This window comes from Microplitis demolitor, chromosome 4, assembly GCF_026212275.2.
Source record: "Microplitis demolitor isolate Queensland-Clemson2020A chromosome 4, iyMicDemo2.1a, whole genome shotgun sequence".
NCBI classification, from domain to species: domain Eukaryota; kingdom Metazoa; phylum Arthropoda; class Insecta; order Hymenoptera; family Braconidae; genus Microplitis; species Microplitis demolitor.
The window spans coordinates 2,709,668-2,725,493 of NC_068548.1; the positions used below are offsets into that span (position 1 = coordinate 2,709,668).

At 30.7% G+C, this 15,826-nt stretch overlaps 1 protein-coding gene across 2 annotated transcripts in view; it reads left to right on the forward strand.

The window, feature by feature from the left end:
* LOC103570236 (protein trachealess) overlaps positions 1-15,826 on the forward strand; it is a 53,850-nt gene that overhangs the window by 13,507 nt on the left and 24,517 nt on the right. Inside the window, exon 1 of one of the 2 annotated variants that reach the window (XM_053738607.1) lies at positions 11,417-12,044. The exons of the other annotated variant lie outside the window; for it this stretch is intronic. Coding sequence (XP_053594582.1) covers positions 11,851-12,044 — 194 coding nt within the window. The 5' untranslated portion in view covers positions 11,417-11,850. Of the gene's footprint in view, positions 1-11,416; positions 12,045-15,826 lie in introns of those variants that run through there. 2 annotated transcript variants of the gene reach the window in all.

Here is a 15,826-nt window from a genome sequence, read left to right on the forward strand (position 1 = left end):
AGTCTGGAAATTAAAAACTTTTTTAAGAATAAACAAATCACTCTTCAGGCAAAAAAAATTTCAAGCCAAAATAAAAATTATTTTTCCCGGCCAAAAAGTGACCCGGGAAAATTTTTCGGCCTGTTTATTAAGAATAATAAAATTTCGGGCTTTTCCGATAAAATTCTATGGCTTCATTATGATTTCAGTGAAATTTAGGCCTCATTGAATAAAATTCTATGGTTCGGGTGTAATTTCATCTAAATATTTTCAACTAATTTACAACTAAAATCAAAGCAGTTAATGGTGATGAAAGCGATGTTTCGACTAGAATGTTAAAAACCAAAGTTAGATAAGATCTATTCGAACTATGAGTAGTTTGAGTTCAGAAATCTGTTTTATGAAGCATTAGTTTTCTTTGTTATCATAATTTCTACAATTTAAACGATGCGATCCATCAAACGCATAAATATTTAAGCAGTGTAACTACCACAGTTACTTAATGGAGGGATTGCCCATAAAATCCAACCCTATAAAGTGATAAGGAGTTATCTCTGTTCTCTAATTGAAAATTAATTGGTCTGGTAGTGTTTAGCGAATATCACAGCCTTAAGGCAACAATTCCGAATCTCAACCATTATATCCTTCTATACCTACGCACCCCTTGCCCGTCATACCTTAACCCTTTCATCCTGTACTCGGCCATATACTATCTCGTTCTACGATAATGAGACTACACTATATCCCTTATCTTATACTGACGATGTACAACTTCAGAGCTTGTTCTTCATACTGAGGGTAAGTACTCAACTACACTTTTAAATTTTCCTTACATTGAGCTCTTAATTTTCCCACGTGCTGCCACGTTCTTACAATAAATTTTGTACCTTTCTTAGATCCCCGATCAGTAGTAGATTGTTATCAATACTCACAGAAAAAAAAACTAATATACATTCAAAAAAAATATATTTAAATTAAGTTGTGATTTATGAATTATTTTGACCATTCGAAAACTATTACTACTCATCCATTCACAAATGAAAAACAATAGAATAGTTTTTTGTAGATTTTGTGGAATTAGTATTATACTCAAGTGTGGGTTAAATGCCACGAGCGAAGCGAGTATTCAATTCTCCTATTACAGTAGCAATACAGCATATAGTTAATAAGCGTTGCTACTTACTGATTAACAAATATGGTTTGCAATTTTAAATGTCCAGAACAATGATTTAGAAATGATGGGTATTAGAATTATTAAATGACTCAAAATGATGATAATTTGTTTAATATACTGAAGACTTTGGCTGTCATAAATAATAAAAAAGTGAGTCAAAAATCCTGGGCTTGCGGAAATAGATATAAATGGTACCTTTCTCTTGAACAGATAAATAAATATATAGTCTATATATAGGGCGTAAAAATTATAAGCTATTGACTAGATGGTGGTGAGAGATAGAAAGAGATAGACCCAAGACATGTGTCATAAGGGTATTAAGACTATGAAGATTATATATTTTTATAGTTCAGTGTTTATTGAACAAAGTTTTAATTACATGGCAGTGATAACACGACGAAGAAGAATATTAGTAAATGTAAGAAGTTCAAGACAATATAGAAATATGAACGGACATCACTCAAAAATAGTTCATTTCTTAGCTGGAAGTTGAAAAATTTAAGTGTATGCGAAAAAATCTATTCGAGAAATAGGAATCACGATGAAAGAACTAGAAAAATAGTGCTATTACCCAAGGTTAAACATTCCTTTCTACTATACATAGCTTTTCATGACTAAGAGTGAAATGCATAATACAGCTTCTCAACTGAACTCGTCAATCCGTTGATATAACCCTCAACATAAAATTTACATCTGAGATAGGGTTACGAAAATTGCATTATCGATCTTCGAATACTATATCGTACTAGGGTGATTCATTTCTGGTTTTTTTTATTCACCGACCAAAACATTGTTGTTCATATTAAAAAAAAAAATTATAGAATTTCAATTTTAAGTACTTTCCCTTTTATATCACTACCCTGATTCAGAAATCTAATTTGAAATAATTCAAACACGATCCAAAACAATTCAAAGTTGGCAAAATTGACTATATATAGGTATACACTGTAGCATGGATTTAATCATTCCAAATTAGATTTCTGAATCAGGGTAAATTATTTATTACTTGACTTATTAGATCTGAGGTAGCCACGATCCGCGATGACTGAGGACCCAAAAACTTATTTCAAAAATATGAAATTTACTTTACAAAAAATATTAAAACGACTAATATTTTTACATGACAAATAAAGTCATGTAGAGTAAGTATGCGCGAACCCATGAATTTCAATCCGAACATTTAATAACTACGGCAATAATACCTAAAAATATAATCGAAAATTTTTCTACAAAAATTCCACCAAAATAGACTTGTTTTCTGTAAAAATGAAACGTGACCATTCACTATAACGGTTGCCCAGAGGTCTCTTCTCCCCGTTACCCTCATGGCTGTCCATCAACTTCCCACATAATAATGTATGGTTTTAGCACCATCTATGATCTGACGTCGATACAAGTTATCGACCGCTTAATCGATTACCTTGCCCCGCCCTGAGGCTTACGCCATACAGGTTCGCACGGTGTCGCTCCTGCGACCTGGCTACGTATACTCCTCATTTGATGGTAAATAAGGACACCAATAGTACACAATTAATTGGCGCGTCGATTTAAATCCCCCTAAAGTCCTGAACACATCATATAGGGCTTATATGCATTATTTGCATGAATGCCCTTCTTATAATCGATTTAAAAAAAAAAGTAAGAATAAATCGATCGATTAGTAAGTGTTTGAAATGTGCAATTTTAAATTTGCTAGTATTCTTTATTGTTCAATACAATATAACCGCGGGCTTTCAAAAAAACAAGTCTAACCCTTAGTTAAAAATCGCAGCTTTTAATGTATTCGACGATTTTTTTTTATACAGAGCTCCCTATTTCTAAAACTTGACTTACTATCGTTCTATTCACTTGTCTGTCTTGTCGTATCAGGGAACAATTCATCACACTAGCTAATAGCACCATAATGATAATAAAAAAACATGATCTATTTACTTTAGCATTAGCTCTATGGTAGATTAAGTTTGATTATTTATTAAAAATGTAATTTTAAAAAAACTATTATAATGACATTTTCGTAAATTCTATAATGTAATATGAATATATGTTATCTATGAAAAAGTGGAAGAAAATTATTATAATATTATCCTTTGATCTTGGCTAATTAAATGTATATGCAAATTTTTACGAGGGAGATTGGATTATAAGGAGCCAAGAAAAGGTGAGAGGGGAAAAGAGAATGCTTATACGAACGAGAATTTAGATTAGGTAGCAAAATTATGAAGCGAGTTAAATCAACAACACGATTAGATCGTTACTGCAGTTATCTGTTTCCCAGCCGCAACCTCTTCAGCCCTATCAACTTCTCATACTCCCTTCGGCTTTACATTTATTTACAGCGGTTATAGAGATAAGAATTAACTCTCAAACTATTATATGACTACTGAAATTAATTACAGAGTATTTTCGATGATAAATAACATTATGAAAGAAAATAGCTAGCAGCTTGAAAATGAGAAACAACTTATGAATTTGAATATGAAAAATGACATCCGACTGCCGGAAGGAAAGGAGATTTCTCTCTAAAGAAGCGTAGAAGGCCTTAGACTCGATCGCTTAATGATTTTAATGAATATTTTATATAAATAATTTTAAACGTAATTTAAAGTAGAAACATGTTGGGCAAGTATGCGCTAAAAGTTTACTGCGCGCACATTTACCCCAGATGATTTTATGCTTCTACATACTGTAGATATGAATCTCAGATTATTGATAAAAACTGAAGTTGACTAATATCAAAAGTTAAGAAGGCAATAAAATTTCGGAACTCGAAATTTTGTGCACAGAAGCAACAGAATATATTTATCATATAAGTGAGAAATTTAGAAACGATCATTTTTCATGGCTTAGCTTGACTTTGAATCGCTTGAGGGGATTTCGTAAGGGATGAAAAAAACTCAAGGTTAGATAGTATTACTTGCAAGCATAGGAGACATCTAAATGGACTTCGCACGTTACCCTTAGATGGAAAAATCGACTTTTCACTCACATGATTTTTCTACATCTGTGACAAATTATCTTAACCTTGTCTTTATGACTATAAACTATTTTTAATCATACACTGTGTATACAAATATGAAAATTCTGAAAAAACTTTCAAAATTTTTTGAAAATTGTAAATTTCCATAGTGGGAAGTTATAAATAATATTTAATTTCTTTTTATATATTTACTTTTTAAATAAAATTATGAACTTGACGATAAGATATGAAGAGTGAAATACAGAAAGACTGTATATAACGGTCTGTTAAGATAAGGAAATGAGGTGACGCAGGGTTAAGACTACGGTATTTTTCTCTTTCTAGCTGTTAAAATCTTCAGAGAACCCTCCGAGGATTTCACATCTTTTCTAGCTACCCTTCAAATTGATCAACCGTATCCATTCCACCTTATTTAAATACCTTTACACTCGAATACATTTCACTGACCTTTATGCTATTAGTATTCATTTTAGTTCATTTTGCCATGTTTCTCCTAATCAGATAAGTATTCATACTTATATGAAATATAGCCCGCTTTTTATCGAGATAGTACCTGCAATTCTTATCAGATTGTGATGAAATTTTATCCACTTATTCTTTGGATGATTACCTCGATCAAGATCCAATATGGACGATATTAGCCGATTAATTTAAAAGTTGTTTGTTTAAGACTTTTTCGATTTTTGAAAAAAAAATTATAAAGAATCGATTGAATTTCAATTGAGTCATTATGAATTGATACTATTATATCAAAAAAGAAAAAATTACTAAAATCTTGAGATTATTCAAAAATGTTTCAACAAACTACACTTCAGCTTCAACTTCAACGAAATTTATTTAAAATTAATAAGACGGATCAGTCTAGTGAGTAACGGACGAGCTTCATGACACAACGGTCAAGGGTTCAAAAGACCTAAAAATATTTTTCAATCAATGCGTACACTATGAAAAATTACCATTAAATTTTACTATGGGTGCATTGTAACACCGGACCATAAGAAAACTGGTACAATATTTACAAGTATCCTATAATAAACGGTATGCGCAGACGACACAATTGGGACCTATGCGCATACGTTTACTATGGGACACTTGTAAATTTTGTATCAGTTTTCTTATGGTCCGGGGTTACAATGCACCCACAGTAAAATTTAATGGGAATTTTTCACAGTGTAGAATAACTATTACGTCTTAAAAAAATATTCCAATTGAGTTTTGTTAATAAGACTTCATTTTCATTATGATTGATTTAAAATTGAACAATGTCATAATATTGAGAAGTTTTTACACTGTGAAAAATTTCCAAAAAATTTTACTATGGGCGTATTGTAACACCGGACCATAAAAAAACTGGTACAAAATTTACAAGTATCCCATAATAAAGGGTATGCGCAGACGACACAATTGGGACCTATGCGCATATGTTTACTATGGGACACTTGTAAATTTTGTACCAGTTTTCTTATGGTCCGGGGTTACAATGCACCCATAGTAAAATTTAATGGAAATTTTTCACAGTGTACATTCACTGTAAGTCAACGCCGATATAATTAAATTTTTAAATGTCATCTTTTTTTTTTTTTTTTTTTTAATTTTAGTGATTTGTTTGTATTTCTATTCTATTTATTTACTATAATGATGTTGGGCCATTTGTTATCTATAATTTTATATAATAGCTCTAAATCAGAAAGATTGCCTTTTCACTATTTCACAGCTATAAGTATACCAATACGTTGTATATTTATGTGAAATTTTATTTTTCAGTGATTTTCACTGTTTCAGATTTAGAGAGATCATTTCTACTCGGGCCTTAAATTAAAATAATGACGGGGGGTAAAAAACAGACAGCGTTTGAAAGAACACGATTTTATCGATAAATGTGTAGTAGTATTGATTATATTGAGAAAAAAAAAAAAAAAAAAAAAATCTTTTAGAAAAATTTTTTTTTCTTCACTAATGTACCTTTCTGCTGACAAAAATTAAAATTAATAATTTAAACTTCGGAAAATGGATAAAAATTTAAAAATTTTTCCATTGATAGGTTTTAAACAATGTGATAAATTCAATCATTCAGAAGTTCTAAAAACTTAGAGCTTCACTTTGTTTTGGAAAAAGATTCCAATATTATGAAAATTTTTTAATTTTCATAGCGAAAAGTACAAAATATATATTTATGATACTGTCCAATGCATTTATATATTTCAAGGCAATCCCTCGTTAGTGAAAAAAAATTCTTATTTATTAAGTCAAATATTTGCTATTTTTATTCCCACATCAGAAAAATTTGAAATTTTTAGTTTTCCTCAATTATCGAGAGCCCAAAATTTCTCTTAATATGTGTATCGGTCTATCGTTTGTAGCTATCACCGAATACAATGAAATCTTATTGACGGCATTTCTATTTCTACCGACCGATTACCTGAAAAGTTTATTACCTTTCTTTTTTCTCACCTGCCCACTTATTTTTTTGAAAAAGTCGGCGATATCAATCAGTGGGTATTTTTCCTAGTAAGACAATATATAGTATTTCTCGTTGAAACACCAGTTGAGAACGATACAATTGGATAATTTAAAGATGTAAGAAACCTTGTAGAAGACTCTGTATCTACATTTGATCTTATTCTCCCAATGTCCTTGAACATTAAAACAAGACGAGAGGCTCAATTTTTCTACAACAGGTTCCATTGTACAGTACTGATGACTTTTTTAATAACGGTTAAAAGTAAGAACATATTTTTTCGAACCTTAACATACTCCGTAATTTAGATATAACGGTATTGTAATTTATATAATAATTAAGCTTATGGTTCATCGATTAATCATCACCAAATTATTAGGTATCTCTAAAGTATTTGAATAATAAAAATACCCGTATGAAAAACCAATATATGGTTAAAGTATATCAAATCATATATGTTTGCAACAAAAAAATATATGATATATTATATTGTATATTATAAAAAATCATATAGAGATTTCCGCCGATTTGATATAATATTATATACAGTAGTAAATATATGTATTTCATATATGTAACTTATATGGTTTTTATATTAAGCCATATATACATTTACATTTACCTTATAATATATTGCATTGATATATTTCCTTTTATATTCAAAAAATATAAAATTTTTATATGAATTGAAATATATGGTAGCATATAATTTATATTATATATGGCACCATATATTTTCTTTGTTATATTTACGCATATATTTTATTCGGTGTATGTATATGTATATGGGTATATTATATATTTGCTTCAAATTAACTAATTTTGATAATTTTATCTGCAATTTAAAGAGTATATTAAAATTTAGATCTAATTTAATTGGAGTTGGTCTTACGAATAAGAAACTTTTTTTTTCCATACACAACATAAATATATGTTTTTATATATGATCAGAATATATTTTTCGTATATGATAGAAATATATATTTTTATGTATGATAAAAATATAGTTTTTGTATATGACAAGAATATATTTTCATATATGATGAAAATATATTTCTTGTATATGATTGACATATATATTTTATATATGCTAAACATATACGGACTCGTATATGATGAATATTATATTTTTTAATATAAAAAAAATATATCAGAAAATATAGTTAAATTCGCCACATATATTTTCTGATATTTATCATATATTTTGACCATATATGTTATTTTCATACGGGTAGTAATAAAATTTTTCAAAGTTAAACTGTTTTTGTTTCTAATGTGTCCATATTTCTTTTTGTTAAAAGTAAAAGATTTTTCTCTTGAGCTATTGATATGACGGTAAAGAGCAAGATTCCATATCAAGAAATTGAGAATTCAGTTAGTTTTTATAGATTACATAATCTTGTGCATGGATTTTGATAAACCGTCACGGATTTCTGTACTGATGAGCGATAAAGTCTTTGTTTTCGGTTAAACATGCAAGTGTATAATGCTTTGTCCACCGGTTTTGTTCATAATTGAATTTTTCAAAGCCAGCTAAAGTAAAAGTTTTTTGTCGACGACCTATCGCAGTTTTGTTAAGTTTTATTTTTCATTTTATAAAAATTCACCGAAAAACTTTTTATTCATCAGATGGTTTTTTGTTTGTAAAAGTAGACAATGAAACATCATTCGGTTGATGGGAACCGGATGCGAGTCAAAAATAGTGAGAGAGATAAAAAATAAAGAAGAATAGTGTAGGTGCGTGAATACGAGAGCTCCCTCTATCACATTAGCATGCGTCCCATGAGTCTACATATTTTGGGGAGTTCCCGACGTGAATACCAATATTATGCTTTGACATTCCCATGAAGTGCGACCGATTTGTTTACGAGCATGTCCATCATGGCCGCATCTGTATTTATTTCTTTTGTCTTTTTATAATTATATTCTCTTTTCACTGTCACAGGAGTCTTCAAATGAAAATGAGAATAATCTTACCAAAAACATATTCTCTGTAAAAAAAAATCACGCCAAGTACACGTTCAACATCGATTATATATTGCATAAAAAATATTTCTGCAAAAAAGATTGTACTCATAAGAATATTAAGTAGAGTCATGGGGGCAAGTGTGCGCAGTGTGTAACTATGTGCAAACCCATGGATTTCAGTCCGAGATAAATGAGTTTGCACACAATTACCCACAACGCACACTTGCCCCACATGACTCTGCTAAGAGGGGTCGGAACTTTTTTCTCTTTCACACTCAAATCGACGAACGGTATTATTTTTGTCACAATCGCGCAGTAAATGGAAACTTAGTCCATGTTTTTCTCTTCACAAATGAATATTTTTTTAAAATGAAAATATAAATTTCTAGATTATAAGGTAAAGTATCAAGCTTTTTAATTTTGCGTTTAGTGGTTTTGTTTGAGAAAAAGTTGCAGTCTCTCCTTAAGATGACACTTTATCTCCATTGAAAATGTTATATAATATCGATATAGATAATATTGTTTGCGAGATAGGTCATTGTTTGCGATATTGAATAATTTTTTGCAACTTCATTTGTGTTTTACAGTTTTTTTGAGGTCTAAAAGACCAGTCTTATTTGCATTGTACATCTAAATGACATTGTTTGGTGTTTCTTCGACATAACCTTGAATTTTCATTCAAACTATATTGAAAAGGAAAGAGGACATAATTGCCTTTAAATCTATACCTTCCATTCCGGGTGCCAGGTATCATTTTTTTTTGTGTGAATATAGATTTCAAATTTGTGGAGTTCGAAAACAGCAGGATACTTTAAAGCTGTAACCCACAGAGTATTTGGAATTTCAATTCTTTTTAAAAAGTCAAGTAGCAGCATTCAGAATCACTGAGTAGTAAAGAATAAAGAACTATATTATTCTATTATTATTACTATTAACATTTGTATGTATTTTCATTCCACGTGACATGAGCGATCAAAATAGTCAATTTAGTGTACACAGAGGGGCATTTTGTGAGTTTGTGACTATCTTACAGAACTTTGACAATGGGGTTGCAAAATTTTGCTTGTCCTGAAATTCGGGTGAAAGGGATTTCGATCGTGGAAGATAGAAAGAGAAAATCAATGCAGAACAGAAAAAGAAAGAATGTTTTGCAGTTGATTAGACGCCGTTTACTATCGTGTACGTTTAGTGAGTTTTTCCCTTTACCAATGGGTACCTATTCAATTCTATATCTACTTTTCTCTTTTCCTTTTTAATCCCCTTTTCATAGCAAAGTCCTTTATCTTTGTGGCCAATCAAGCCTACTATACAAAAGTCACGCGACAGTTAGCTCCCTTTAATAGAGAAATTTCTTCATTTTACGGATCAAGATTTAAAATTATCAATAAATTTAGCAACTTAACAATATCCACTGTACTAAATTGCTAAGAATTTTCAAAAAGAAAAATGTTTTCAGAGCGATTTTCGGAATAACACTCTATGGCCAATTTTCAAGGATAGGTTGCAGTTTCTATGTAAGAGCAGTTTCCGAATGTTAGCCGAGAATTACGTTTTTCTTATTAGGCAGGGGTGTGCGTTATTTTTGTGATACGAGCCTTATGCTTATTGCCCTATTTGGCGCAAACTCGAAATTCAGCATGCTCATTTCGGGCCTGATAAAAAAACGAACAATTTTCTATCCGGGTTTTGAAAATAGTGTTGAATAAATAGAAGTAAACAAGCTTTTATAGTGCGCTCTGATGAATATTTCTAATTTCAATTTTTACGCCTATTTAACGACCCAACATGTTATTTTCTCCCATAACTGACATTTATAGGTTTTATATAGGTTGTTTTTAGGAGAGGTTTGTTAAAGTTTTTGAGCAATAGTAACAAAAAATAGTGTATGCAAATTGGCTACAAACTGGTGCTCAGGCACTCAGGATTTTGTGACATGTTCCTAAGATTAGTGGCGCTTCTTTACAAAAACGGTGTAATTCAACGCACGTCAAATTTGACACTCGTTTTTGTAAACACGCGCCACGAACGTTAGGCTCATGTCGCAACATTGCGACTGGCGACAAATCATCATTTCGCGGGTAAATTACGTAAATACCCATTTTGCGAGTAACAAATATCAGTTTGTTGTAAAATTATGATGAACATATTCTATAGCAATCTACTCAATTACGTATATGAAAAACATATCTTTTATTTTGATAACAAAATATCGTTTATCACAAGAACTATATTTTGCTAATCTGACAAGTCCTCTTTGTAATGGCAAGTGAACTCTATTTGTTATTTGAACAAACCTGTATTGTTACCATTAGTAATCTGATTTTATTGCAATTACATGACATTTCTTTATTCCATTTCTTGTAATGATAACGGAACTCTATTTTTCAGTGCAGGTAAAAAAAATAAATAACGGAAATCGATATTTATCATGTTATATATAATCCTCTTATATTTTAACTGAATTGCACTTTGAATAACTACGGTAAGTTCGAATTTATTTATCTCATCTTCAGTACTGTAGCTCTATTTGAAGATAGGCGTCACATGTTGACAAACTGTCGTGTGTTCTTGACCTATCTATAAAATACGGTTGGTAGATCCAAGTTTACATTCAGCAACCCAACTACCCTAGAGACCAATGATTATTGTTTTCGACTTGAAGCCTCAATTCGGATTCGCCAGTTAATATGGGAGGCGTCACATGATGTGCATAACGAGACACGCCTTGTATCACCCGCGCGTGCTCAAAACCAGTTGCTCTGTCTCGCTTTTACATCTCAATCTACCTCACTCAGTTACTCCTGTGTCCCCACTCGAAAATGCTGGTTAGAAGAAACCGAATACAGTTTTATTCTTTAGTCAGCCTTACTTACCACACCAGGTCGGATATCAGCTCCTATCTGTGTAGTGAAAAGTGTCACTGTTTTTTTTATAAACATGTTCTCTTAATTTAATGTCGGTAAATAAAACCATAGATTATATAATTGACCGAGTTTGGAAAATTTATAAGTTTTGAGTTAATAGATATGTTTAAATTTTCATATTTAAATTAATGGTTATTAGACAAACAAGTGATTTAAAAAAAGGGCATTCAGAAAAGTTTATACTAGAAAGCTTTGAAATTATTGTTGAATTCAAATTTACTAAACCAATTTAGTGACTGAGCAACACAATGTATCGAAGAAATAGTTTTCGATATGGCTACGCTCTACATGAACCAATTACGCGAAATGTTTGAACAAATTAAGTGCAATAATAGTAAAAAATTAGTGAGTGAATTAGTACTGTAGAAAAATGTTGCCATATCAGGTTGCCATGGACTATGGAGGCTTTCAGCGACAAAGTTCAGTAGGGGTCGGAGTTGGTACACCACATCAGAGCCCAACTGGTACCCTCAACATCAACCCCGCATTCACCCACTCTTGGTTCGTACCGGCGGACCTCTGTGTCCCGTACAAACAGAATCAGGGTCCTCTCCTCGAGCCAGGGCATGTTGTTTATCTTATATTTTTAATCGTCTTAGATTAATCTAGAAAATAAGAAAAATTGAAAAAAAAAAAAATCTGTGACGTTGACCCTTCCCACCCTCAAAACTTCCTGCTGTTTCTCAGCTCAGAGATCTTATTGATAACAAATTTGCTCGTCGTTTTCGTGCCCACGATATAACAATTTGCTGAAAAATGAAATTTTTTGACCCGGCCAAAATAAAAACTATATGGGTATAACGAAATTATTGCCAGTCAAAAGTAATTTCGTTTTTCATTCCTAAAACATGTCTATAAGAGACTGTATCTTATTTTATACAAAATTACTCAACTTGTAAATAAGTTTTAATAAGAATATTTTAATTATGATACTAAAATCAAAATAAGACTTGTTCTGCGTCAACAGACTCCTAATAGACATGATCAGCGCATCATAGTGAATAAAACAAAAAAATCTATAACTATTCAGTATTGCAGTCATATATCTCTAGCGGTCACCTTCCTAAATAATATCCTACCTCGATGCTGGTTAGCTTTTGTTATCATCATCTAAATATCTTGTTCTGCCTTGCCAGTTGACAAAATAAAACTAACTTTTACCTAAAATATTACCCTTTTAAAATGAATCAGTGAAAAGTACTCTAATCAGTGAATGTTTACTGCGCAAATAGTTCCAAGTATAGCACTAATTGAATCAGTGATACTCGGGCCTGATTCGCAGCAAATATTCATTGATTCACTTTAAGAGAATAGTTTAGATAATATGAAGACACGATTTTTTATTGGCTTTTGGTGACGAAACATTTCAAAAGATTTTTAGAGCTGTTTGATCAAAAACTTTAGTACGGCATGGAAGACCAATTCGGGCTGAAAGAGGCTTTCCGAAATACGGCAATCCTAATTTGAACCTTGTTTCGTCCTCATGGAAAACAGAAACACGACATGCCAACAAAATTTCAAATTTAGGTATTGTTATTAGGACGATCTGTGATATAGTCTAGGTTAGGTGCGCTTTTGGAATTCCTGACTGATACCTACTCTCTAAAAACGAATTAGTGAAAATCAGTGCCAGTGAAAAGTATACCACTATTTGAATTAGTGACATACTTATCACTACTAAATAGTGAATAGTCACTATTTTCCCTATTTCAAATTTAAGAGAAGAGTATTTTTTATTTTGAAACGTATTATTAAGGTTATATTCCTTAAATATCATTCGAAAAGTTACATATGAGACTCGAAAACAAAAAATAGTAGTTTTTTTAGGTCACCCTAATATATATAGACGAAATTATTGAGAATTTGGTTAGCAATGAAGTAAAAAGGTATATGGGCAGATAAAAATGTAAGAAATGAGTAAAGGAGGGAAAAAGTGCTAAAAGAAGGTGATGACGGCTCCCAGGGTTGCTCTGTCAGCGTAAGTGATCCTATGATCGCATCAGGTTTACTACTGTAGCGTGACGTATTCATCTGCACTGCTGTCCAATGTCCTTATACTACTTACACATCACCATTCCTATTATCGACTTACTAGAACAGAGCTCCCTTGAGACATACCCGGACACCCTATTCATTCCAACTTAACTTATTTGATAGGTATACATTTTTTCAGTCTATTTTCGTCAGTGTCATTTCTATACAAATTTACGTATCTGTAGTTTATGCGTTTTGAACTACTATGCGATTTTACACTTTGTTTAAAGAAATTACTAAAAGCTTAAATCAACGAACTATTCACGTATACTCATGTAAAAAGCAAGAGAAACGTAACTTAATCATCCCGATCGCTGAGTGAGAGTGAAGGAATGGCAAAACGTAGAATTACATTCCTTTATACTACTTTTTCCGAGTTCATAACACGATTCGACTATACAGTATATAGTTTACATCTACTAATTTGAAATGAGATATCTACAACTGATTGGAAGTGGTCGCCGTATACTTTTTACTGCAAATCGCGATTTTCCATGAATTTGTTTCAAGAGAGTATATAACAGTGATGTAATACTTTATATTAATGTTAATTACAAATTGAGATATTAAGTCAAAGAGCTCTTTTAGCTGGATTTTTTTTCAAGTTATGCTATATGGCAAAAGTAATTTTTTCTTCTAATATCTTATGAATAAAATTATCCGATCAAAATCTTTTTGTTACAAGTGAAAGGATTCATTGAAACTTAAGGAAAAGTGGGGTAATTGCAAATGCAGAATAATACCGAATGTATTTCCGTACTGCCTTCACCTGACCACAATTTTGCATACTTCGAGTGCGAACACGCTTAAGTTGCTCGATATTCGCCCAAATAAAACTCAAAATTCGTAATCAATTACGATGATCCGTGCATGCGAGTGTATTCTGTTCTCACTATTTAGTCATCTTTATTATTAGTTTTTTTTTCGATTTTGGATTCTCAAGCTTTTTACTCTTCCATTCATTTCGACTAGTCTTAGTTCTGATGTCAAAATGCTTCAGTATTGTCATCTCGATGTGTAATATTAGAGAGAGAAAGAGAGAGCTAAACCTTGCTTTTCTGCTGTCTTTACTCCCCTAACCCTACTTCAGTACTCTCAAGAGAGTCATATCCTTACACTACAATACAATGCTCCTAATGTTATGGCTCCAGTTTCGACATAATTTTCTTCCCCTGTGCTCATGCACATTCTATACTGGATTGTCAATTTACCCACAAAATTAAGACAAAAACTACTTTTGATAATTTGGCTTAGTCTTATCTTAATTATTATAGTTTAAATTAATAAAGTAGTTTAGTTATCGTTTACGTTCGTTAAAACACTCATGCCATCAGATAGAATCCAAAGTAAAACAAGAATTAAAACAAAAGCCCAATGTGTTTTTGAATAAAATATACAGGATTCGAGCCACAAGTCATCGGTCGAATTTTGAAAAAGTTATGAATTATGTTAATTAGATACAAATATAAAGGAAAATTAAATCGAAATAAGTTAATATTAACTTGATTCAACCCGTATGAAAATAACATATATGCTAAAAATATATGATAAATATCAGAAAATATATGTGGCGAATTTAACTATATTTTCTGATATATTTTTTTTTTTATTAAAAAATATAATACGCATCGTATACGAGTCCGTATATGTTTAGCATATATAAAATATATATGTCAATCATATACAAAAAATATATTTTCATCATATATGAAAATATATATTCTTGTCATATACAAAAACTATATTTTTATCATACATAAAAATATATATTTCTATCATATACGAAAAATATATTCTGATCATATATAAAAACATATATTTATATTGTGTATGGAAAAAAAAAGTTTCTTATTCGTAAGACCAACTCCAATCAAATTAGATCTAAATTTTAATATACTCTTTAAATTGCAGATAAAATTATCAAAATTAGTTAATTTGAAGCGAATATATAATATACCCATATACATATACATACACCGAATAAAATATATGCGTAAATATAACAAAGAAAATATATGGTGCCATATATAATATAAATTATATGCTACCATATATTTCAATTCATATAAAAATTTTATATTTTTTGAATATAAAAGGAAATATATCAATGCAATATATTATAAGGTAAATGTAAATGTATATATGGCTTAATATAAAAACCATATAAGTTACATATATGAAATACATATATTTACTAATGTATATAATATTATATCAAATCGGCGAAAATCTCTATATGATTTTTTATAATATACAATATAATATATCATATATTTTTTTGTTGCAAACCTATACGATTTTATATATTTTAA